Below are 22,500 nucleotides of genomic sequence, written 5' to 3'. Positions count from 1 at the left end.
TGTTTTACAGTCTGTTCTCTGTGCTGTCCACACCTCTGTTTTACAGTCTGTTCTCTGTGCTGTCCACACCTCTGTTTTACAGTCTGTTCTCTGTGCTGTCCACACCTCTGTTTTACAGTCTGTTCTCTGTGCTGTCCACACCTCTGTTTTACAGTCTGTTCTCTGTGCTGTCCACACCTCTGTTTTACAGCCTGTTCTCTGTGCTGTCCACACCTGTGCTCTGTGCTGTTTCCTTGCTCACCCTACCCAAGTTTCGGCCCTGTTCAACACGATACAGATGTTTAACACGATACAGATGTCTGACACTGTACAGATGTCTGGCACTATACAGATGTCTGACACAATACATATGTCTGACATGATATAGATGTCTGACACGATACAGATATCTGACACTATCACCATACAGATGACTGTGGCTTTCTGAAGGGAGAGGTCCGATACTCCAATATGATACAGATTTCGTCTCAGCTGCTGGCTAATAACAGCTAACTTGATTTTCTCTCTGATTTTGTTTCTAGTTTAGCGCCAGACTCTTTAACTGTTCTGTCTCAGTTCTATTGCCTGGGGACCTGCGTCCTGAGCCCTAAAACTAAAGAAACGTATAACGCTTTTCCTTCAATGACACGATGGCGCTTAATTACTACCAGTCCATGTTTGACATTAACGTCATCACCTTCGTGTTTGTAACAGCTTTTACCGCGGTGTAAAACGCAGGCTTGTAAGCCATAACAGATACATAGAGCAACTTACACAACACTCAACTTTTCAATCCGCCAAATGGAAGTCACGTTCGATCTCACCTATCGTGTTTTTTGTTAGAGTATTCCCAGCCGGAGCAGCGGTGGCGGAGCTGCTAACTTGACCTTGTCCGTTTTTTGGTTTTTTTTTTGTCAGGGCGCTTTTATAGGCTGTGTAACTCACTCAGCCGGTGACAGTGAATGAATGTCTGCCCCGGTTCCTCTTCAGACAGATTAAGACGCTTTCCTTGTTATACCGGAGTCACTTTCTCAATTCTGACATGCCGTTGTACTTTTCATGAGGCTGGGGATGTGTTGGACGTGACCAGGGTGAAAGTATACTCACAGGCTTTATTCATATCCTCAGAGATTTCTGTCCATTTCAGCCAGTACAGCTCCACAGCCCAAATCCACCTGCATGTTTGCACTGTCTGTGTGCTCTGTGTTTGGTCCTTCAGTAATCAGTTAGTGAATGCCACCATATACCACAGTAACGTACACAGGAAAAGTGTCAGGGTCTCTCTACACACACACACACACACACACACACACACACAAACTCACACACGCACACACACACACACACACACACACACACACACACACACACACACACAGAGACAAACTCACACACGCAGACCTACAGACCGCTACTCCAGGAGACAGATAAAACACTGTGTCAGTCTAATAACTCATACACAAACTGTATGAGACAGAGACAGAGACAGAGACAGAGAGAGAGAGAGAGAGAGAAGGTGTGTGAGTGTGTCTGTGTCTGTGTCTGTCTCCGTGTGTGTGTGTGTGTGCGTGCGTGCGTGCGTGTGTGCGTGTGTGTGTGTGTGTGCGTGTGTGCGTGCGTGCGTGCGTGCGTGTGTGTGTGTGTGCGTGCTCCAGTGAATGTTACTGGGACTTGTGACTGCGGCCTGGTTTTGGAAGATCAAACCTCTGGCTTGATCTCACCGCTCTGTTCTCTCACTGGAATCTATTACCTCTATCCAGAGTAATTAGGGTTACAGGCCATATTTCACTCAATAATAGCTGTACCTGTTTTCACATTAAGTTTGTTTTAATCATTTCCATAAATTTAATCAATTATTTTCATAAACATCACCCTCAGGTGCTCATCAGGAGAGCTAGAAATGTGTGACCAAATCAGCCAACTAAAGCAGACACATCAAATTTGAATATGATAAACTTGATGCAGCGACCACAACACTGATATAAGAAAAAACAAACGGTTTCCAACCAGTGAAGAAGCAGGGGTCGTGATTATTATTGCAGTTCTACCATGCCTCACCGTGAGCTGGATTCGAACCCCTACCAGTCCATTAATAAAGAGTTGGGGACTAGTTGTCACACAAACTTCAGTCACACTACAGTAGAGCTTTATTAAATGCATGGCTTGTGGCATTTTTATCTCTTGTTCTGGATACTTCATTACCAAATATTCAGACAGTTTACTAATAAACCTTCAGTCATCAGTTTGTGGAGACACTTTCTTTCATTTTAATAATCTGCTAATTTGGATGGTTGAGTTAACCTATTACCTTTCAGTCTTCGGCTGCCTTAGTCTCAGCTGACAGCCTGTGTCCCTTATATTAGACTGAGTAGTGTCATAAAAGTCATACACTTGGGGAGGAGTATCACATTTGTCATCAGGGACCACCAATCAGAAACGAGAGAAGAGTGACACTAGACGGACACGCCCACTCAAGGAAACACAGCCAATCGTATTCTCTCACAGCCCCGGCCATAAAGTTTCCCCAAGCCATAAGCCTCAGATGTTTGAAACCTATGAAGTTTAAATGTCCACAAAGGGATCCACAAGATACTGCCAGGCAGCCTTGCTATAGGTGAAAGTCAGTCCGTTTGGTAACTGAGATCATTTTGTTTATGAATTCATATAAAAAGGCCATTAAGCTCTTCTGTGTTATCGTTATTAGCATTGAATATTGTCGGTCATGAGGATTCATGGGTTTGCATTATGAAAGTTCATGCTAAGTCTCCAGGCTTGTGGGAAACATCTGCCCTATACACACATTGACCTGTATGTGTGCTGGAGATCAGTGTGTGACATTGACCTGTATGTGTGCTGGAGATCAGTGTGTGACATTGACCTGTATGTGTGCTAGAGATCAGTGTGTGACATTGACCTGTATGTGTGCTGGAGATCAGTGTGTGACATTGACCTGTATGTGTGCTGGAGATCAGTGTGTGACATTGACCTGTATGTGTGCTGGAGATCAGTGTGTGACATTGACCTGTATGTGTGCTGGAGATCAGTGTGTGACATTGACCTGTATGTGTGCTGGAGATCAGTGTGTGACATTGACCTGTATGTGTGCTGGAGAACAGTGTGTGACATTGACCTGTATGTGTGCTGGAGATCAGTGTGTGACATTGACCTGTATGTGTGCTAGAGATCAGTGTCTCACATTTTTCAAATGGGACGGAAATATCTCTGTCTCTGTCTCTCTCTCTCTCTCTCTCACACACACACACACACACACACACACACACACACACACACACACACACACACACAAAGACACAGTTGTGAGTAATGAACACACATCATTCACACACACACACAGACAGTTCAGTTGACATCTCTTATGTCAGGAGATTGAAGCCAAAATGAAGTCAAAATGTTTGGGGTGAATGTGAACGTGAGGATGAACAGGTCCTAGAGCAGTCAAAATGTTTGGGGTGAATGTGAACGTGGGGATGAACAGGTCCTAGAGCAGTCAAAATGTTTGGGGTGAATGTGAACGTGAGAATGAACAGGTCCTAGAGCAGTCAAAATGTTTAAGGTGAATGTAAAAGTGAGGATGAACAGGTCCTAGAGCAGTCAAAATGTTTGGGGTGAATGTGAACGTGAGGATGAACAGGTCCTAGAGCAGTCAAAATGTTTAAGGTGAATGTGAACGTGAGGATGAACAGGTCCTAAAGCAGTCAAAATGTTTAAGGTGAATGTGAAAGTGAGGATGAACAGGTCCTAGAGCAGTCAAAATGTTTAAGGTGAATGTGAACGTGAGGATGAACAGGTCCTAGAGCAGTCAAAATGTTTGGGGTGAATGTGAAAGTGAGAATGAACAGGTCCTAGAGCAGTCAAAATGACTGGAGTGAATGTGAAAGTGAGGATGAACAGGTCCTAGAGCAGTCAAAATGTTTGGGGTGAATGTGAACGTGAGGATGAACAGGTCCTAGAGCAGTCAGAATGTTTGGGGTGAATGTGAACGTGAGGATGGACAGGTCCTAGAGCAGTCAAAATGTTTAAGGTGAATGTAAAAGTGAGGATGAACAGGTCCTAGAGCAGTCAAAATGTTTGGGGTGAATGTGAACGTGAGGATGAACAGGTCCTAGAGCAGTCAAAATGTTTGGGGTGAATGTGAAAGTGAGAATGAACAGGTCCTAGAGCAGTCAAAATGTTTAAGGTGAATGTGAAAGTGAGGATGAACAGGTCCTAGAGCAGTCAAAATGTTTAAGGTGAATGTGAAAGTGAGGATGAACAGGTCCTAGAGCAGTCAAAATGTTTAAGGTGAATGTGAAAGTGAGGATGAACAGGTCCTAGAGCAGTCAAAATGTTTGGGGTGAATGTGAAAGTGAGAATGAACAGGTCCTAGAGCAGTCAAAATGTTTAAAGTGAATGTGAAAGTGAGGATGAACAGGTCCTAGAGCAGTCAAAATGTTTAAGGTGAATGTGAAAGTGAGGATGAACAGGTCCTAGAGCAGTCAAAATGTTTGGGGTGAATGTGAAAGTGAGGATGAACAGGTCCTAGAGCAGTCAAAATGTTTGGGGTGAATGTGAAAGTGAGAATGAACAGGTCCTAGAGCAGTCAAAATGTTTAAGGTGAATGTGAAAGTGAGGATGAACAGGTCCTAGAGCAGTCAAAATGTTTAAGGTGAATGTGAAAGTGAGGATGAACAGGTCCTAGAGCAGTCAAAATGTTTGGGGTGAATGTGAAAGTGAGAATGAACAGGTCCTAGAGCAGTCAAAATGTTTAAGGTGAATGTGAAAGTGAGGATGAACAGGTCCTAGAGCAGTCAAAATGTTTAAGGTGAATGTGAACGTGAGGATGAACAGGTTCTAGAGCAGTCAAAATGTTTAAGGTGAATGTGAAAGTGAGGATGAACAGGTCCTAGAGCAGTCAAAATGTTTGGGGTGAATGTGAAAGTGAGAATGAACAGGTCCTAGAGCAGTCAAAATGTTTAAGGTGAATGTGAAAGTGAGGATGAACAGGTCCTAGAGCAGTCAAAATGTTTAAGGTGAATGTGAACGTGAGGATGAACAGGTCCTAGAGCAGTCAAAATGTTTAAGGTGAATGTGAAAGTGAGGATGAACAGGTCCTAGAGCAGTCAAAATGTTTGGGGTGAATGTGAACGTGAGGATGAACAGGTCCTAGAGCAGTCAAAATGTTTAAGGTGAATGTGAAAGTGAGGATGAACAGGTCCTAGAGCAGTCAAAATGTTTGGGGTGAATGTGAAAGTGAGGATGAACAGGTCCTAGAGCAGTCAAAATGTTTAAGGTGAATGTGAAAGTGAGGATGAACAGGTCCTAGAGCAGTCAAAATGTTTAAGGTGAATGTGAAAGTGAGGATGAACAGGTCCTAGAGCAGTCAAAATGTTTGGGGTGAATGTGAAAGTGAGGATGAACAGGTCCTAGAGCAGTCAAAATGTTTAAGGTGAATGTGAAAGTGAGGATGAACAGGTCCTAGAGCAGTCAAAATGTTTAAGGTGAATGTGAACGTGAGGATGAACAGGTCCTAGAGCAGTCAAAATGTTTAAGGTGAATGTGAAAGTGAGGATGAACAGGTCCTAGAGCAGTCAAAATGTTTAAGGTGAATGTGAACGTGAGGATGAACAGGTCCTAGAGCAGTCAAAATGTTTGGGGTGAATGTGAACGTGAGGATGAACAGGTCCTAAAGGAGCAGTCAAAATGATTGGTCGATTCCGTGGCAAGGCCTCAGTGTGATTGGTCAGTGTGACTGCTCGTAGTTCTTGGGAGAACCTGAGGTGAAAGCGAGAGAGGGGGGTGAGATGTTGAAATGACCTGGGGAGGAGAGAGAGAGGGGGGGGGGGAATTTTGAGTAGATTTGGAAAAGTGTTATGTGTTATATAGATCTGCTTATTTGGTAGGCTGTAGGGGAGGCCATGTGGGATCGTGGCCAATCATAGAGCGGTTTAAAAATGAACCAAAGCTCATCTGAAGACACAGCAACAAACAAGCTGTTCATCTTATTCCATTTAGCTTTGCAAGATGAGTGAAACACGGGACTGGGGAAATAATGTTTTGTGATTAATTAAATCAAACGTTCAGATTTTAGACTCTTAAGTCACATGATCGGTTATTTGCCCAAACTGTGGTGTGACTTCTTGGTTTCCTCCTAGCTTAGCATAAGCTGACTTAATCTTAGCAAACGTGTCTTATTTCAGCATCAAATTGATTTATTTTCCTCATCAAACTGAAACGGCTGTTACCTTCTCATTTAAAACTCTCCCTCTCACTCCTCCTGATCACTCCAAACTCACACCGATTCAATTCTGGCCTCTGTGCCCTGTCTTATGCTCTCTCCTGCAATGCCGTTTTATTCAACCCCGTCTCCCTCGCTCGCTGTCTGTCTGTCTCTCTCTGTCTCTCTCTCTCTCTCTCCCTTTCTTAGATGGGGCTGAAACAGCCGTTGCCATGACAACCTCTCCTTGCTCCTCCCCCTCTCCCAGCCCCCTGCCCCCGTCTTTACAGAATTTGACCGCCCCACCCTTTATCTCAGCTCCGCCCCTGGGCATGTCCTGCGTCACCATGGCAACGGGCGCCCTCTCGAACGTGCTAGCACTGGCCGTCTTGGCTCGAGGGCCCTTTGGAAGAAAGCGCCATCGCTCAAAAGCCCCCTATCTCCAGCTGGCGTCCGCCCTGCTCTTCACAGACCTGGGGGGTCACCTCGTGCCCGGGTCGCTAGCCCTCCATCTGCACCTTAGTCGGCGGGAGGCAGCCGGAAACCCGGGGGCCGTCCAGTCGGCGCCGCTGTGTCAGCTCTTCGGGGCCTGCATGGTGTATTTCGGCCTCAGTCCTCTACTTCTGGGCGGAGCGATGGCCGTGGAGCGATACCTGGGCATCACCAGGCCCCTCCTTCACGCTGCCACGGTGACGGTGGGTCGGGCCCGTGCCGCCGTGGCAACAGTCTGCTCCCTGGCCCTCCTGCTGGCTCTGCTGCCGTTTGCAGACGGTGCGGGAAGGGTGAAATACTCTCTCCAGTTCCCCGGGACCTGGTGCTTCTTCCCTGTTCAGCCGCCCACGTCCAGTGCCAGTAAAGGCCTGGCTCTGGCCTTCTGCAGCCTGGGACTCGCCGTCCTCCTCCTGTCCCTGCTCTGTAACATCCTGAGTGGGCTGGCACTGCTGAAGAGCCCCCTGGGCTCCGGAGAGAGAGGCTGGACTGGACGGAGTAGGCCTGGGAAACGATCTTATGCTTCATCATCGTCATCATCGTGGTCTTTGTCAACGCTGTCAGCAGGTCCTACTTCACGGGCCCTGGAGGTGGAGATGATGATTCAGCTAGTGGCCATTACACTAGTGTCGTGTGTGTGCTGGACTCCTTTCCTGGTGAGAGAGAAAGAGAAAATTTGTGTATGTGTGTGTGTGTGTGTGTTAGAAAGAGACAGAGAGAGAGAGGGAGAGAATTTGTTTGTATGTGTGTGTGTGTGTGTGTGTGTGTGTGTGTGTGTGTGAGAGAGAGAGAGAGAGAGAGAGAGAGAGAGAGAGAGAGAGAGAGAGTATGAAAATAGTCACAGGAAAGAAAGTAATATCTCAAATATTTCTAATATCTCTTTAACGTATTAAATTGTCTACAATACATCATGTATTAAATTCCCTGTCATTGTCTTTTATCTCTCGTTGTAGATTGTCATCCTTCTGTCTGTGGTGTGGTTCTCCTCTGATTCTGCCCATCCGGGGGCTAGTTCTGATCGGCTGGTTCTGCTGGGTCTCCGCATGGCTTCGTGGAACCAGGTTCTAGATCCATGGATTTACATCCTGCTGAGAAGGTCGACTATCCGCCATCTGTGCTGTCTATACAAGACCAGAGAACGCAAGACCAGAGAACGCAAGACCAGACAACGCAAGACCGTCTCTCAGGGCCAAACACAGAGACACACACGCTCAGAGATAAGCCTGACCGAACACACATGCACAGTGCCTTAAGCAAGACAGACAGGACAGACAGGCAGATGGGACACTGAGACAGACAGAAAAACAGACCAAAAAAAGACAGTGTTCTGTTTGTCTCAATGTTCCATCTGAGACAAAAGGACAAACAGACAAACTAACAGACAAACAGAACACTGAGACAGACAGACAAAGAGACAAACAGACAAACTAGCAGACAAACAGAACACTGAGACGGACAAAACACTGAGACAGGGACAGCCAAACTGAGGAATATCAGTCATTGTTGAGAGTGCTACACTCTGGGCATGTTTAATATATGGATGTAAGGCTATAGTGAGCAAAATGTATTATTTTTCTCTATATATATCTTAACATTGTTGATTGCTCTGGTGCTTCGGTGATTTTCATTCTTTAAATTCATTTAAGCAGCACACTGGAACCTAAAGTTACAGATTATGACCTGTGACCTCCCCCATCCCCAGACCCTCGCCTCGCCCCTTCACCTCTAAGGGTCAGTAAAGATAAATGAATGAATGAAGGAAGCACCGGAGGAAGGAGGAAACATGTCTCGTTCATATTCGGTTCGTATTTCACTGTGAAGAGACCACTACATCCGCAACTCATGCGACAAATAAATAAACAATTAATCAGCCTTTGCCTTTGTTTTTTCTATTTCTTTTATGTCTTTTGAAGGGGAAAAAATCTTTACGTACCACATTCCAGACATTTTACACCTTGACAGTACGGCCACGCGAATCACTGTTCTGTTTTGGAAGCTGCAGTGGCGACACGTCTAACCATTAGAAATCAAGGTAGTTTTGACTGACATTCCTGTAGATCAATGAGGACTAGAGAAGACTGATTCTGGTTACGGGAGTACTGTTTCTGTAAAGGGGTGTATTTGCCCCGTGCCAATAGACGGCGCATGGCATGTGGGAGAGACGTCTGCTCCATAACATGGAAAATACTCTCTGACAGAACTGGTTTTCTGAAATATAGTCCGTAGTGTAATAATTGACTAATTAACAGAATCTGTATTTGAAAATTCACTACTGTTCAAAGATCTTTAGAGGCCACGCAAAGTTCTGTGTAGTTTGTTGTTTGTTTCACCCACCAACGCGACGCACAATCGGACCAAACTTCGGTGGTGCGCGCGATTGACTTAGCGGTGCCTGGGCGTGCAGTGGCGAGAGTTAGTTTTAAAGTCCACATAATTTCGGTCTCTGCTAGCGTTAGCGAATCTTTGGAGAAGAACTTTGTCGGGTGAGTGTTGAATTCTACTGATATTATAGCAGGTTCTCTCTGAAAATGTGACTATTTTTAAAATAACCAATAACTGACAACTCTGTGTTACCCATGACTGACTCTGCGAAATCTTTTTTTAACGGCATTCAAAAATACATGAAAGAAAATGATTATCAAATGTTGTGCCAGATCAAAATCCTGTTGCCTTTCGCCATCCTGTTCTCCAAGATGTATGCGGCTCTGCGGTTTCCCGTCGCGGTGGGTTCCGCGGGGTTGTTACGGGTGCTTGGGGCAACATGGTCCTGGAGTCTCGCGGCTGGCCTGGGTCTGTATCTAGGCACGGGGGGCTTTAAGTTTCTCTATTTGGCCGCTCGCACTGTTAAACGAGACCTGAGGTACGTGCCAAATTCATTTTATTTTAGTTCATTTTAACTGAATTCAGTTGAGTTTAAAAGTGTTCATTGCTGTGTGGGCATCACTGCTCTGAACAGTGAAAAATAATAAAATGAAGTGATTATTTAAAAAAAAAAAAAGGAGGAACTCATGCCATTTCTCATGTTCCTCAGAGGAACTGAACAACAAAGGAACATGAGCAATAATCTCTCTCTCTCTCTCTCTCTCTCTCTCTCTCTCTCTCTCTCTCTCTCTCTCTCTCTCTCAAACCCCCCCCCCTCTTTTGTTTATCCAAGACTCTCATCACGCATTGACTTGTTCTCTTTCACTCGTTCTCCATCCATACACTGCTCCTTTCTCTGCTACAGTGAGAAGAGTTCACAAACAACAGTCATATTATGACACAGGAATGATCTAGAAGGTGATTAGGACTGTAGTCGGCAGTGTGACTGTAACTGCACAGCACAGTCAGTGAACCTGTACGTTTTCAGTACAACAGGGGGGGAAAAAATTCCCAAATATCGATTTGTTCTGTGAGAGTAAAAGATTTGGTAAATATCTGAGGTATAAAATGGGACTGGAAGAACAGCCTGGTCTTTATGTTGCTGTGTGTGAGTGGACGTGTGAAACAAGCCACTCTGTGTGTCTGCATCAGCGCTTTCCCAGTGGAAAACAGTTCAGTTTGTAGAATGTACTGCACAGCGTGTCCTGAACCTAAGAATGAGAAATATAGGCATCATAATGCTTCAAATTAACAGTGCCCTTCTCTGTCTCTCTCTCTCTCTCTCTCTCTCTCTCTTTCTGTCTCTCTCTCTCTTTGTCTCTCTCTCTCTCTCTCTCTCGCTCTCTCTCTCTCTCCCTCTCTCTCTATGTCTCCCTCTCTCTCTCTCCTCTCAGTGGCCTGTATGTTCTCTTGCGGGTGAAGTTAAGAATCCGTGGTTTTGTTCAGAGAGGCAGTACCATCCCTTCTCTGTTTGCCCAGACGGTGGCGCTGTATCCCGATAAAGCCGCGCTGATCGAGGAGGCCACCGGTGAGGTGTGGACGTTTCGGCAGCTGGACCAGAGGTCAAACGCCGTGGCTAACTGGGCGCTTGGACAAGGCTGGGAACCGGGTCACGTGGTGGCCATCTTCATGGAGAGCCGCCCTCTCATGGTCGCCCTCTGGTTAGGATTGGCTAAAGTGGGCGTGGAGGCTGCGCTCATCAACTTCAACCTGCGACGGGATTCGCTGCTGCACTGTTTGGGCGTGTCTGAGGCGCAGGGGCTGGTGTTCGGGGCTGAACTTGCTGATGGTGAGACTGGGAAGAGGGGCAGTCTCTCTGTGTTCGTGCTGGTCTTAAACTCTCTCTGTCTCCATCTGTCTGTATAAGTAACTCATTCAAACATTAAATATAACTGTGTGATAAGTAACTCATTCAAACATTAAATATAACTGTGTGATAAGTACCTCATTCAAACATTAAATATAACTGTGTGATAAGTAACTCATTTAAACACTAAATATAACAGTGTAACTGTGTGATAAGTAACTCGTTTAAACACTAAATATAACAGTGTAACTGTGTGATAAGTAACTCGTTTAAACACTAAATATAACAGTGTAACTGTGTGATGAGTAACTCATTTAAACACTAAATATAACAGTGTAACTGTGTGATGAGTAACTCGTTTAAACACTAAATGTAACTGTGTAACTGTGTGATAAGTAACTCGTTTAAACACTAAATATAACTGTGAAACTGTGTGATAAGTAACTCGTTTAAACACTAAATATAACAGTGTAACTGTGTGATAAGTAACTCATTTAAACACTAAATATAACAGTGTAACTGTGTGATAAGTAACTCGTTTAAACAGTAACTGTAACAGTGTAACTGTGTGATGAGTAACTCGTTTAAACACTAAATATAACTGTGTAACTGTGTGATAAGTAACTCGTTTAAACACTAAATATAACAGTGTAACTGTGTGATGAGTAACTCGTTTAAACACTAAATATAACCGTGTAACTGTGTGATAAGTAACTCGTTTAAACAGTAACTGTAACAGTGTAACTGTGTGATGAGTAACTCGTTTAAACACTAAATATAACAGTGTAACTGTGTGATAAGTAACTCGTTTAAACACTAAATATAACAGTGTAACTGTGTGATAAGTAACTCGTTTAAACACTAAATATAACCGTGTAACTGTGTGATAAGTAACTCGTTTAAATACTAAATATAACAGTGTAACTGTGTGATAAGTAACTCGTTTAAACACTAAATATAACAGTGTAACTGTGTGATAAGTAACTCGTTTAAACAGTAACTGTAACAGTGTAACTGTTTGATAAGTAACTCGTTTAAACACTAAATATAACAGTGTAACTGTGTGATGAGTAACTCGTTTAAACACTAAATGTAACAGTGTAATTGTATGATAAGTAACTCATTTAAACACTAAATATAACCGTGTAACTGTGTGATAAGTAACTCATTTAAACACTAAATATAACAGTGTAACTGTGTGATGAGTAACTCGTTTAAACACTAAATATAACAGTGTAACTGTGTGATAAGTAACTCGTTTAAACAGTAACTGTAACAGTGTAACTGTGTGATGAGTAACTCGTTTAAACAGTAACTGTAACAGTGTAACTGTGTGATAAGTAACTCATTTAAACACTAAATGTAACTGTGTGATAAGTAACTCGTTTAAACACTAAATATAACTGTGTAACTGTGTGATAAGTAACTCATTTAAACACTAAATGTAACTGTGTAACTGTGTGATAAGTAACTCATTTAAACACTAAATGTAACTGTGTAACTGAGTGAGACTCATTTCCCTGTCTGTCCAGAGGGCACTCATCAGCAAACAGACACTGAACTGGAGATTTGAGTCCACAGGTTTCTGGGTCAGGTCCTGTCACACTGGGCCACTGCCTGGACCAGAGTCACCGAACTGGGGATTTGAATCCACAGGCTTTTCCGGGTCACTTACCACTGATCCACTAGGCATTCCTTAAACTGGAAAAAAATTATTAGACAGAGGAATAAAGATGTCACTGTATAATAAAGAAGTACTAAGACATTGTAATACCTGTGTTATCTAAATGTTTAGGATGTGTGTCTGTTTTGGGGTTTTTAGTTTTTAGACACAGGCACCAAACACACCTCTCTATGCAGCCTGGAGTCCTGTTTTTTGGAGGGGCCCAACTCAAACAATAAATAATCTCTCTCTCTCTCTCTCTCTCTCTGTAGCTGTGTTGGAGGTAAACAGCTCTCTGGATCCTGCCATGGTGAAGTTTTGCTCTGGTGATTTGGACTCAGAGCGACTAATCTCTCTCTCCTCACAAAACCTTGACCTTTTGCTAAAGTCCAGTCCTCAGAAACCCCCATCATTCAGGTCCATCAAGGGCTTTAACGGTCAGTCCTCTGTTTGTGTTTGTGTGTGTGCGAATGAGTCTGAGAGAGAGAGAGAGAATGTGTTTATGTATGTTAGTGTGTGTGTGTGTTTGTGTGTGTGTGTGAGAGAGAGAGAGAGAGAGAGAGAGAGAGAGAGAGAGTGTGTGTAGGCTTTACAGTAGCTCCTTTTCTCTGTGTATGTGTGTGTGTGTGTGAGAGGGAGAGAGAGACTATGTGTGTGTGTGTGTGTATGTGTGTGTGTTTGTGTGTGTGTGTGTGTGTGTGAGAGAGAGAGAGAGAGACTGTGTGTGTGTGTGTAAAGAGTCTTTAGCGGTGTGTGAAGCTGTGTATGTGGGTGTGAGTGAGTTTTTATATGCGTATGTTCAGTTTCTGGTCTCCACTGTTTTACCAGCCTCTACATGTTGAAACAAATACTTCATGTTTTGCAACAACCTAAATGATCCACCCCATATTTCAATCAACTCTCTCTCTCTTTTTTTCTCTCTGTCTCTCTCCCTCTCTCTCTCTCTCTCTCTCTCTCTCTCTTTCACACACACACTCACACACACACACACACACACACACACACATATTCTCTCTCCCACATACTTTCTCTGTCTCTCTCTCTCTCATATACTCTCTTTCTCTCTCTCTGTTTCCCTCTCTTTCTCTCTCATACTCTCTCATTCATTCACTCTCTCTCTCATGTACCCCCCCCCCCCCCAATCTCCCCTCATTAGATTAGAACAGTGTCGAGGATTGCGAGAGGAAGAGAGCGACAGAGAGAGAGAGAGACAGACAGACAGGGAGAAAGAGAGACAGAGAGAGAGAGAGAGACAGACAGACAGAGAGAGAGAAAGAGAGACATAGAGAGAGAGAGAGAGAGACAGAGAGAGTGAGAGAGGTTTCATTGAGTATTTGTGTGTACCAGTGAGTGTTTGTGTGAGAGAGACTGAAGTGTGTATTACACTGTGAAGACTTTGGCTTTGGGAGAAGTAGGGGAAAGGTGACATACCAGTCAAGTGTAGAGGGTCGGAGTGGGGGGGGGCGGGTAGAAAAGGTGGAATGAAAAAGTATTCAAAGGAAGGTGGGAGGGAGAGAAGAGAAGAGAATTTCAGACTACACAGAGGCACGTACGCACAGGTACATCCACTCTTCCTCTCTGCTACAATAAAGAATCAGAAACAGAAGGCTGGAAAAAAACAAGAAAACAAGGTGGCGAAAGGGGCGTGTGTGTATGTGAGTGTGTGTGTGTGTGTGTGTGTGTGTGTGTGTGTGTGAGTGTGTGTGTGTGTGTGTGTGTGTGTGTGTGTGAGTGTGTGTGTGTGTTTGTGTGTGTGTGTGTGCGTATGTGCGTGTGTCTTTGTGTGTGCGCACATGCATGTGTGTGTGTGTGTGTGTGTATGTATGTATGTGTGTGTGCGTGTGTACGTATGTATGTGTGTGTGCATGTGTATGTGTGTGTGCGTGCATGCATATGTATGTGTGTGTGCTTGCGTGTGTGTGTGTGTGCATGTGCATGTGTGTGTCTTTGTGTGTGTGTGTGTGTACATGTGCAGGACAGAGAAAGATTACACAGTAGTGTTGGGGAGAGAGGAGAATACTAATGTGATCCCAGAAGAGAAACAGACGAAGCCTTTCTCGGAGTGAAAAGACAGTGGAAGACAAAGAGAGCAGGGCCGCATGAAAAGACAGCAAAGATGAAAGACAGAGAGAGAGAGAGAGAGAGAGAGAGAGAGAGAGAGTGAGAGAGAGAGGATGTCTGTAAAATGAGAAAGAGCAGTTTGAACAGAGCTAGGAGAAGGAGAAGGAGAAAGACAGAGAGGCCGGTGTAAAGAAGACAGTGTAATGACAGAGCGTGTGTGTTTCTCTCTGTCTGTGTGTGTGTGTGTGTACTGTGTTTGATCGGTCTGTTATGGTGTGTGTGTGTGTGTGTGCGTGTGTGTGTGTGTGTGTGAGGGCCCTACCCTTAAACTGAACCTTTAAGTGAAAGCCAAAACAATCAACTACAAATGACAGAAAAGCTGTCATCTTTGTCATTATGCCACTAACAGATTAAAAACAAGGCCAGGTCAACCTGACCAACCGCTCAGCCAACGAGCAAGACCACTTTCCTCTCTGTCCTCAAAAAAAAAAAACCCTTAGCGGGGTTGGAGAGAGAGAGTGAAAGAGAGAGAGAGAGAGAGAAAGAGAGAGAGAGAGATGGAAGCAGAGAGGAAAGAAAGGGAACAGTTGGAACTGAAAAAAGAGGAAGTGAGGGCAGTTATGTGTGTGGGGGGGGGTGAAGAAAGAGTGATTGTAGTAAAGAAGAAAGGGGGCATTGAAGAAAAGATTAAGAGACAGAAAAGAAAGAGGAACTCATTGTCTGTTTGCAAAGAAATGATATAGACTGACGTGTGTGTGTGTGTGTGTGTGTGTGTGTGTGTGTGTGTGTGTGTGAAAGAGAGAGAGAGAGAGAGAGAGAGAGAGATGAATTATGAATTTAAGTGATAAATGAATGCTCGCTCTCCCGCTCTTTCTCCCTCTGTCTCTCTCTCTCTCCCCTCTCTCTGTGTTTCTTTGCAGATAAATTGTTTTATATTTATACCTCTGGTACAACTGGGTTACCTAAAGCAGCCATTGTGGTTCACAGCAGGTGAGTGACATTTTGGCTCTTGCTGTGTCAGTGGCATGATGTCTCATTCAAAGAGATCAGAGCCCCCTCAGCACTCTCTAATAAGGCGCTTTCGCACCGAACAGTTCTAGGGTCTAATTCGATAGGAACTACCCCCTGTGGAGCTGCCCCTAGAACTACATTCGTTCTAGGGCCTTTTTTCTGTTTGCTTTCGCACCGCCAGTAGGAACGCTGAAGTGACGTAAGCCGGCCGACGGTATAGCAGCTAAGAGCTGTTGTTTATGACTAACCAGGAAAGCTGCACATTTTGAAGTACAAATTTAATGACTTTTAAGACCTTTTAAATACCTCCAAAAGGAAAAAAAGAACCATTACTGCGGCAAAAGAAATCGACAAACTAGACTACAGTATACACAATGAGTTTTATTGAATTTGAATGACAGAAATATTGATTGCACATTAGATAACCTATAACTGCCTTCTCATTAACGAAAATAAAACTGTATGGCGATAGACCCAGTCCAATGGAGAAAATAATTTCCCAATGCATTTATGCATTTACCACCGCAGTAGCAGTGAATGACTTGATGGGCATAGTACTTTTCGGGTGCTAGCATAGCGCTTGTGCCTGACCCTTGCTCGCGGCATTGTGTTTTTTTTGTCCCCGCCGCAGCCCTAAAATCGTAAGCTGGATAAACACATTCTTATTTTAGGTTAAAATGCAGATCGCAGCCACACAAGCGGACACACAAGCACCTACCGAAGCGGAGTGTACGCTACCTCTTCAATGTACAAATATACATTGGACGTTGCAAAATGGTCATTGTTGGGGGATATAAAATACCGGTAAAATAAAACATAAAAACTATGTGCCCCCTCCTACAATTCCAGACATTTTGAGACATGAATATCAAAAGCTAAATGAAATATGTTCTAAGACTTTATATTTTGCACGGATCTTTAAAAATGGCGGTTGAAATCATCGTATACCTGCGTCTGGACCAATGGCTGTACACCTACGTCACAAGGTTCCTGCTGCGCTGCGAAAGTACCTACCCCAAAGTAGGAGCTAAAAAGGCCCCTCAAAACAGCGTTCTAAGAACTATGATTGTTCTAAGTTCCTGCGGTGCGAACACGCGAAAAAGGGGGTACTTTCTCCAACAGTTCTAATAACTATGGAAAAGTTCCTCCGGTGCGAAAGCGCCTATTGTGTGGCACCACTGGTTATGTATATTAGGCACAAATTATTCTTTCTTTCTTTGTTTCTTTCTTTCTTTAATATGTGTTTATATGTTTTAGTTTGATATGTAATTAAAAGTGCTATAAACGGTTAAATAGATAATATAGGAGGCATGGATATTTTTTCTTTCCGCTAAATTGTGCATACTGTGTTAGATTGGTCTGTTACAGTCTGTATTAAGTGTGTGTAGTGTGTTAGATTGTTCTGTAACAGTGTGTGTTAAGTGTGTACTGTGTTAGATTGGTCTGTAACAGTGTGTGTTAAGTGTGTGTTCTGTGTTAGAGTGGTCTATTACAGTGTGTGTAGTGTGTTAGATTGGTCTGTTACGGTGTGTGTTAAGTGTGTGTTCTGTGTTAGAGTGGTCTATTACAGTGTGCGTAGTGTGTTAGATTGGTCCGTTACAGTGTGTGTTAAGTGTGTGTTCTGTGTTAGAGTGGTCTATTACAGTGTGTGTAGTGTGTTAGATTGGTCTGTTACAGTGTGTGATAAGTGTATACTGCGTTTGGTCTTTTACAGTGTGTGTTAAGTGTGTGTATTGTGTCTGGTCTTTTACAGTGTCTTTTAAGTCTGTGTAGTGTGTTAGAGTGGTCTGTTACAGTGTGTGTTAAATGTGTGTTCTGTGTTAGAGTGGTCTGTTACATTGTGTGTTAAGTGTGTGTTCTGTGTTAGAGTGGTCTGTTACATTGTGTGTTAAGTGTGTGCAGTGTGTTAGGGTGGTCTGTTACATTGTGTGTTAAGTGTGTGTACTGTGTTAGATTGGTCTGTTACCGTGTGTGTTAAGTATGTGTACTGTGTTAGATTGGTCTGTTACCGTGTGTGTTAAGTGTGTGTACTGTGTTAGATTGGTCTGTAACAGTGTGTGTTAAGTGTGTGTGCTGTGTTTGGTTTGTGACCCTGTGATTAGGTATTACCGTATTGCTGCGTTTGGTTAGTGTTAAGTGTGAGTTAAGTGTGTGTGCTGTGTTTGGTTTGTGACCCTGTGATTAGGTATTACCGTATTGCTGCGTTTGGTTACTATTCCTTTGGACTCCGTCCGGATGACATCATCTACGACTGTCTGCCACTCTACCACTCTGCAGGTCTGTATGCCCCGCCCACTTTTCATCAGCTGACACGCAGAGGCACTGCCCTTCAGGCTGACGTGTTGATAAGGGTCAGTGTGACCTGGGTGGAGAAAAGCTGGTTTGATATCTCGGGCCCAGTTCCCCCAGTTCCCTTCCCGGGCCGTGCCGCTTGGCCCTACCCCTCCAGGTGGCCCTCCTGACGGAGCGTTCTCAGATGTAGCCTCCAAACGGAGTGGTAGGAGAAAGTTCCCAGAATGCTTTGCAAACTGAGGCAGTGTAAGGCAGAACATGGCTAACGGTGTGGGGAAGGAAGCCCAATAAATGTAGTCAGTTTTCGCAAATTCTCATGTAACAGTTTTAAAAATCCAGCTGAATATCTTAGTTTAATGTAGATGCAAAGGGGTATGTGACTGCATCGTTATAAGACGCATTTCAGAAAAATCACTTTTCACAATGTTGGTAGGACTTTGTGTGAGCGATGATTTGTGAGTGACAGTACTGTTATTTCCATGTCTCATGTATGAAGACTGAAAAATAATCCTGTGTCAGATTTTCTGTCTTGACACACTGGTCATGAACACACACACCAGACACAGTGGGGTTAAGTGCCTTGCCCAAGCGCACACAGCCATGGACATCAGTCCTGGGAACCAAACCAGCACCCATTTAGTCATGCGCCTGGTTCTCTAACCGCTAGACCACAACTGCTGTCTTAATGAGTCTTAACATTTCCAGAAAAAAAGACTGTAACATTATTGCAATTTCCTCGAAGTTTGTGTGGTTCTTCGGAATAGACGCAGTTTCTTGCACAATCTTTTCAAAGTCCTGATACTTATGATAGTGAGGTGCTGATGAGCCAAAAGATTAAGTGTTTTGTTATTTGTGAAACTCGTACTAAAGTATAATTTCACAAGATGCTCCATATTCCTCATTTAAACACAGGCAGCAGGCTCTTCTTCTGATATTTCCCCTCTAAAATAACACATAACCTAAAATTACGACTTTATTCTCGTAATATTACGCCCTTATTCTCGAAATCTCAGGATTTCTTTCTTAAATGTGACCCTAATACTCAGTGCAGGGCAGAAATCTCTATGGGCAGGACTGCAGTGAATTAGCCCAGGTAAAGGTTCCAAGCCTTACCCCTGTGGCTCCGTTCTGCCCTTCTGAGGGGCCACTACCCAGTCGTGGGCACTCCAAAACTAGGGGTAGATCTGGGGTTGGGCCTTGTTCCATCTCTCTCTCTCTCTCTCTCTCTCTCTCTGTCTCTCTCTCTCTCTCTCTCTCTCTCTCTCTCTCTCTCTCTCTCTCCCTCTCTCTCTCTCTGTAGTCTTTCACTATAGATGCACCATAACTAGTGTCGACTACTCATTTCAGTGGTGTTTCAGTTTTAGAAATACAGTGTAGGGCTTCACACGCTTCATAACGTTGCTGTTGAGGGTGTGACGGACATGTCGCTCGTCCAGTGAAAAGCCTTTTTTCCCGCTTGGTCAGCCAACCAGCTGTCTGAGCTGTCTGTCTCTGTCTCCTAGGTAACATCATGGGCGTGGGCCAGTGCCTGCTGCACGGGGTGACGGTCGTGGTGAGAAGGAGGTTCTCGGCCAGCCGTTTTTGGGATGACTGCATTAAATACAACTGCACGGTGGGTGGAGGCTCGCCAGCCAATCACAATCAAGCTGCCCAATCCTGATGCCAGATGCAGCTTTCACCATGAGTTTACCAGGAAGTTTTCTAATCTCGGCAGAATATTTAGCAGCCAATCGGTGATTGTCTCATTTGCATGTTACCCTCTGAACCAATGCACTGAGCTGGAGATAGTTAACCGGTCATGAAACTCGTGAGCCAATTATGTGCCTCCTTCTGAAGACAAACTATGTGTCCAACAACATGCTGTCAAGTTATATCTGATATATTTTAACTGAATCTGCTTATGTTGGAAAACATAAGCATCATGTGACACATGCTCACAGTGCATTGATGAGTGTTTAAGCCAATCACATGTTAGCAGAGTGTGAGCAGTCTGGCCAATCATACGTGTTAATGTCCAGACTACATCATAACAGTGTGTGTCTTTGACCAGTTGCTTAACCCATCTGGGTAAGCTGAATTGAAGTTCTTTTATTTTACATGTGTTACCACATTTCTCCACCAGAGGGAGCGCCAAGACACAGTTAGAGGGCCAGATCATTCGTCCCTTGAGGCAGACAAATTGTGTATAATTTGTCTAAGCATGTATTATGCTTGTGTGTGTGTGTGTGTTTCTGTGATGGTCAGGTGGTACAGTATATCGGAGAAATCTGTAGGTACCTTCTCTCCCAGCCGGTGAAGCCCTCAGATACCGCTCACCGTGTGCGTATCGCTATTGGCAACGGGCTCCGCCCTGCTGTGTGGGAAGAGTTTATGCAACGCTTCAGTATCAAACACATTGGAGAGTTTTACGGTGCAACAGAGTGCAACTGCAGCATTGCTAACTTGGATGGAAAGGTTAGAAAGTGTGTGTATTTTTATTTGTGTGTGTGTGCGTGTGTGTGTGTGTGTATGTGTGTGTGTGCGCGTGTGTGTGTGCGCGTGTGTGTATGTATGTGTATGTGTATGTATGTGTGTGTGTGCGTGTGTGTGTATGTATGTGTGTGTGTGTGTGTGTGTGTGTGTGTGTGTGTCTGTGCACACACGCAGTGTCTCCATTTTTGTTTCAAAAATAAAGTGTAATCCATCACATTAAAAGCTTCTGAAAAAAACTGAGAAGAATTTAGCTAAAATGGCTAGAAGAGAGATAGAGGACATGATGAGTGTTATAAGGAGATGAGTGTTTTAAGGAGATGAGTGTTTTCAGGAGGTGAGTGTTTTAAGGAGATGAGTGTCTCAAGAAGATGAGTGTTTTAAGGTGATGAGTGTTTTTAAGGAGATGAGTGTTTTAAGGAGATGAGTGTTTTAAGGAGTTGAGTGTCTTAATGAGATGAGTGTTTTAAGGAGATGAGTGTTTTAAGGAGATGGGTGTTTTAAGGAGATGAGTGTTTTAAGGAGATGAATGTCTTAAGGAGATGAGTGTTTTAAGGAGATGAGTGTCTTAATGAGATGAGTGTTTTAAGGAGATGAGTGTTTTAAGGAGATGAGAGTCTTAATGAGATGAGTGTTTTAATGAGATGAGTGTTTTAAGGAGATGAGAGTCTTAATGAGATGAGTGTTTTAATGAGATGAGTGTTTTAAGGAGATGAGAGTCTTAATGAGATGAGTGTTTTAATGAGATGAGTGTTTTAAGGAGATGAGAGTCTTAATGAGATGAGTGTTTTAAGGAGATGAGTGTTTTAAGGAGATGAGAGTCTTAATGAGATGAGTGTTTTAAGGAGATGAGTGTTTTAAGGGGATGAGTGTTTTAATGAGATGAGTGTTTTAAGGAGATGAGTGTTTTAAGGAGATGAGTGTTTTAATGAGATGAGTGTTTTAAGGAGATGAGAGTCTTAATGAGATGAGTGTTTTAAGGAGATGAGTGTTTTAAGGAGATTAGTGTTTTTAGGAGATGAGAGTTTTAATGAGATGAGTGTTTTAAGGAGATGAGTGTTTTAAGGAGATGAATGTTTTAAGGAGATGAGTGTTTTAAGAAGATGAGTGTTTTAAGGAGATGAGTGTTTTAAGGAGATGAGTGTTTTAAGGAGATGAGTGTCTCAAGAAGATGAGTGTTTTAAGGAGATGAGTGTCTCAGGAAGATGAGTGTTTTAAGGAGATGGGTGTTTTAAGGAGATGAGTGTTTTAGGGAGATGAGAGTCTTAATGAGATGAGTGTTTTAAGGAGATGAGTGTTTTTAGGAGATGAGTGTTTAAGGAGATGAGTGTTTTAAGGAGACGAGTGTTTTAAGGAGATGAGAGTTTTAAGGAGATGAGTGTTTTAAGGAGATGAGTGTTTTTAATGAGATGAGTGTTTTTAATGAGATGAGAGTCTTAATGAGATGAGTGTTTTAATGAGATGAGTGTTTTAAGGAGATGAGTGTTTTAAGGAGATGAGTGTTTTTAATGAGATGAGTGTTTTAAGGAGATGAATGTTTTAAGGAGATGAATGTCTTAAGGAGATGAGTGTTTTAAGGAGATGAGTGTTTTAATGAGATGAGAGTCTTAAGGAGATGAGTGTTTTAAGGAGTTGAGTGTTTAAGGAGTTTAGTGTCTTAAGGAGATGAGTGTCTTAAGGAGATGAGTGTTTTAAGGAGTTGAGTGTTCTAAGGAGATGAGTGTTTTAAGGAGATGAGGCGGACTATGCATATGTCCCCATCTACTGCCTTACACTCCATATAAAACTCCACCCAAATGACAGGACTGAATATACAGTATGAGTGTTTGCGACAGAACTGAATATAAAGTATATGGGTGTTAGTGACTGAATATAAAGTATATGAGTGTATAACAACTATTACAACTACAACAACTATGACAACTATAACAACTATTACAACTATTACAACTATGACAACTATAACAACTATTACAACTATTACAACTATGACAACTATAACAACTATAACAACTATTACAACTATTACAACTATCACAACTATAACAACTATAACAACTATCACAACTATTACAACTATAACAACTATCATAACTATAACAACTATTACAACTATAACAACTATTACAACTATAACACTATTACAACTATTAC

At 43.2% G+C, this 22,500-nt stretch overlaps 2 protein-coding genes across 3 annotated transcripts in view; both read left to right on the top strand.

Moving 5' to 3' along the window:
- Window positions 1–6,426: 6,426 nt before the first annotated feature.
- LOC115817120 (prostaglandin E2 receptor EP1 subtype-like) lies at window positions 6,427–7,935 on the top strand. The gene is made up of 2 exons (XM_030780365.1): window positions 6,427–7,338; window positions 7,636–7,935. Exons 1-2 carry the CDS (start codon window positions 6,427–6,429, stop codon window positions 7,933–7,935), a joined length of 1,212 nt encoding a protein of 403 aa, XP_030636225.1.
- Window positions 7,936–8,845: 910 nt separating this feature from the next.
- Window positions 8,846–22,500, top strand: part of LOC115817609 (long-chain fatty acid transport protein 1) — a 19,079-nt gene continuing 5,424 nt past the window's right edge. Inside the window, exons 1-8 of one of the 2 annotated variants that reach the window (XM_030780939.1) lie at window positions 8,846–9,165; window positions 9,376–9,542; window positions 10,438–10,832; window positions 12,786–12,950; window positions 15,495–15,564; window positions 17,771–17,862; window positions 19,380–19,489; window positions 20,122–20,331. In XM_030780939.1, coding sequence (XP_030636799.1) covers window positions 9,376–9,542; window positions 10,438–10,832; window positions 12,786–12,950; window positions 15,495–15,564; window positions 17,771–17,862; window positions 19,380–19,489; window positions 20,122–20,331 — 1,209 coding nt within the window. In that variant the 5' untranslated portion in view covers window positions 8,846–9,165. Of the gene's footprint in view, window positions 9,166–9,336; window positions 9,543–10,437; window positions 10,833–12,785; window positions 12,951–15,494; window positions 15,565–17,770; window positions 17,863–19,379; window positions 19,490–20,121; window positions 20,332–22,500 lie in introns of both variants that reach the window. The other variant, XM_030780938.1, reaches the window with a different exon arrangement.

The sequence above is a fragment of the Chanos chanos genome, chromosome 7, assembly GCF_902362185.1.
Source record: "Chanos chanos chromosome 7, fChaCha1.1, whole genome shotgun sequence".
Classification (NCBI taxonomy): domain Eukaryota; kingdom Metazoa; phylum Chordata; class Actinopteri; order Gonorynchiformes; family Chanidae; genus Chanos; species Chanos chanos.
The sequence above is the reverse complement of the archived record's forward strand: the minus strand, read 5'-3'. Positions and strand labels throughout refer to the sequence as shown.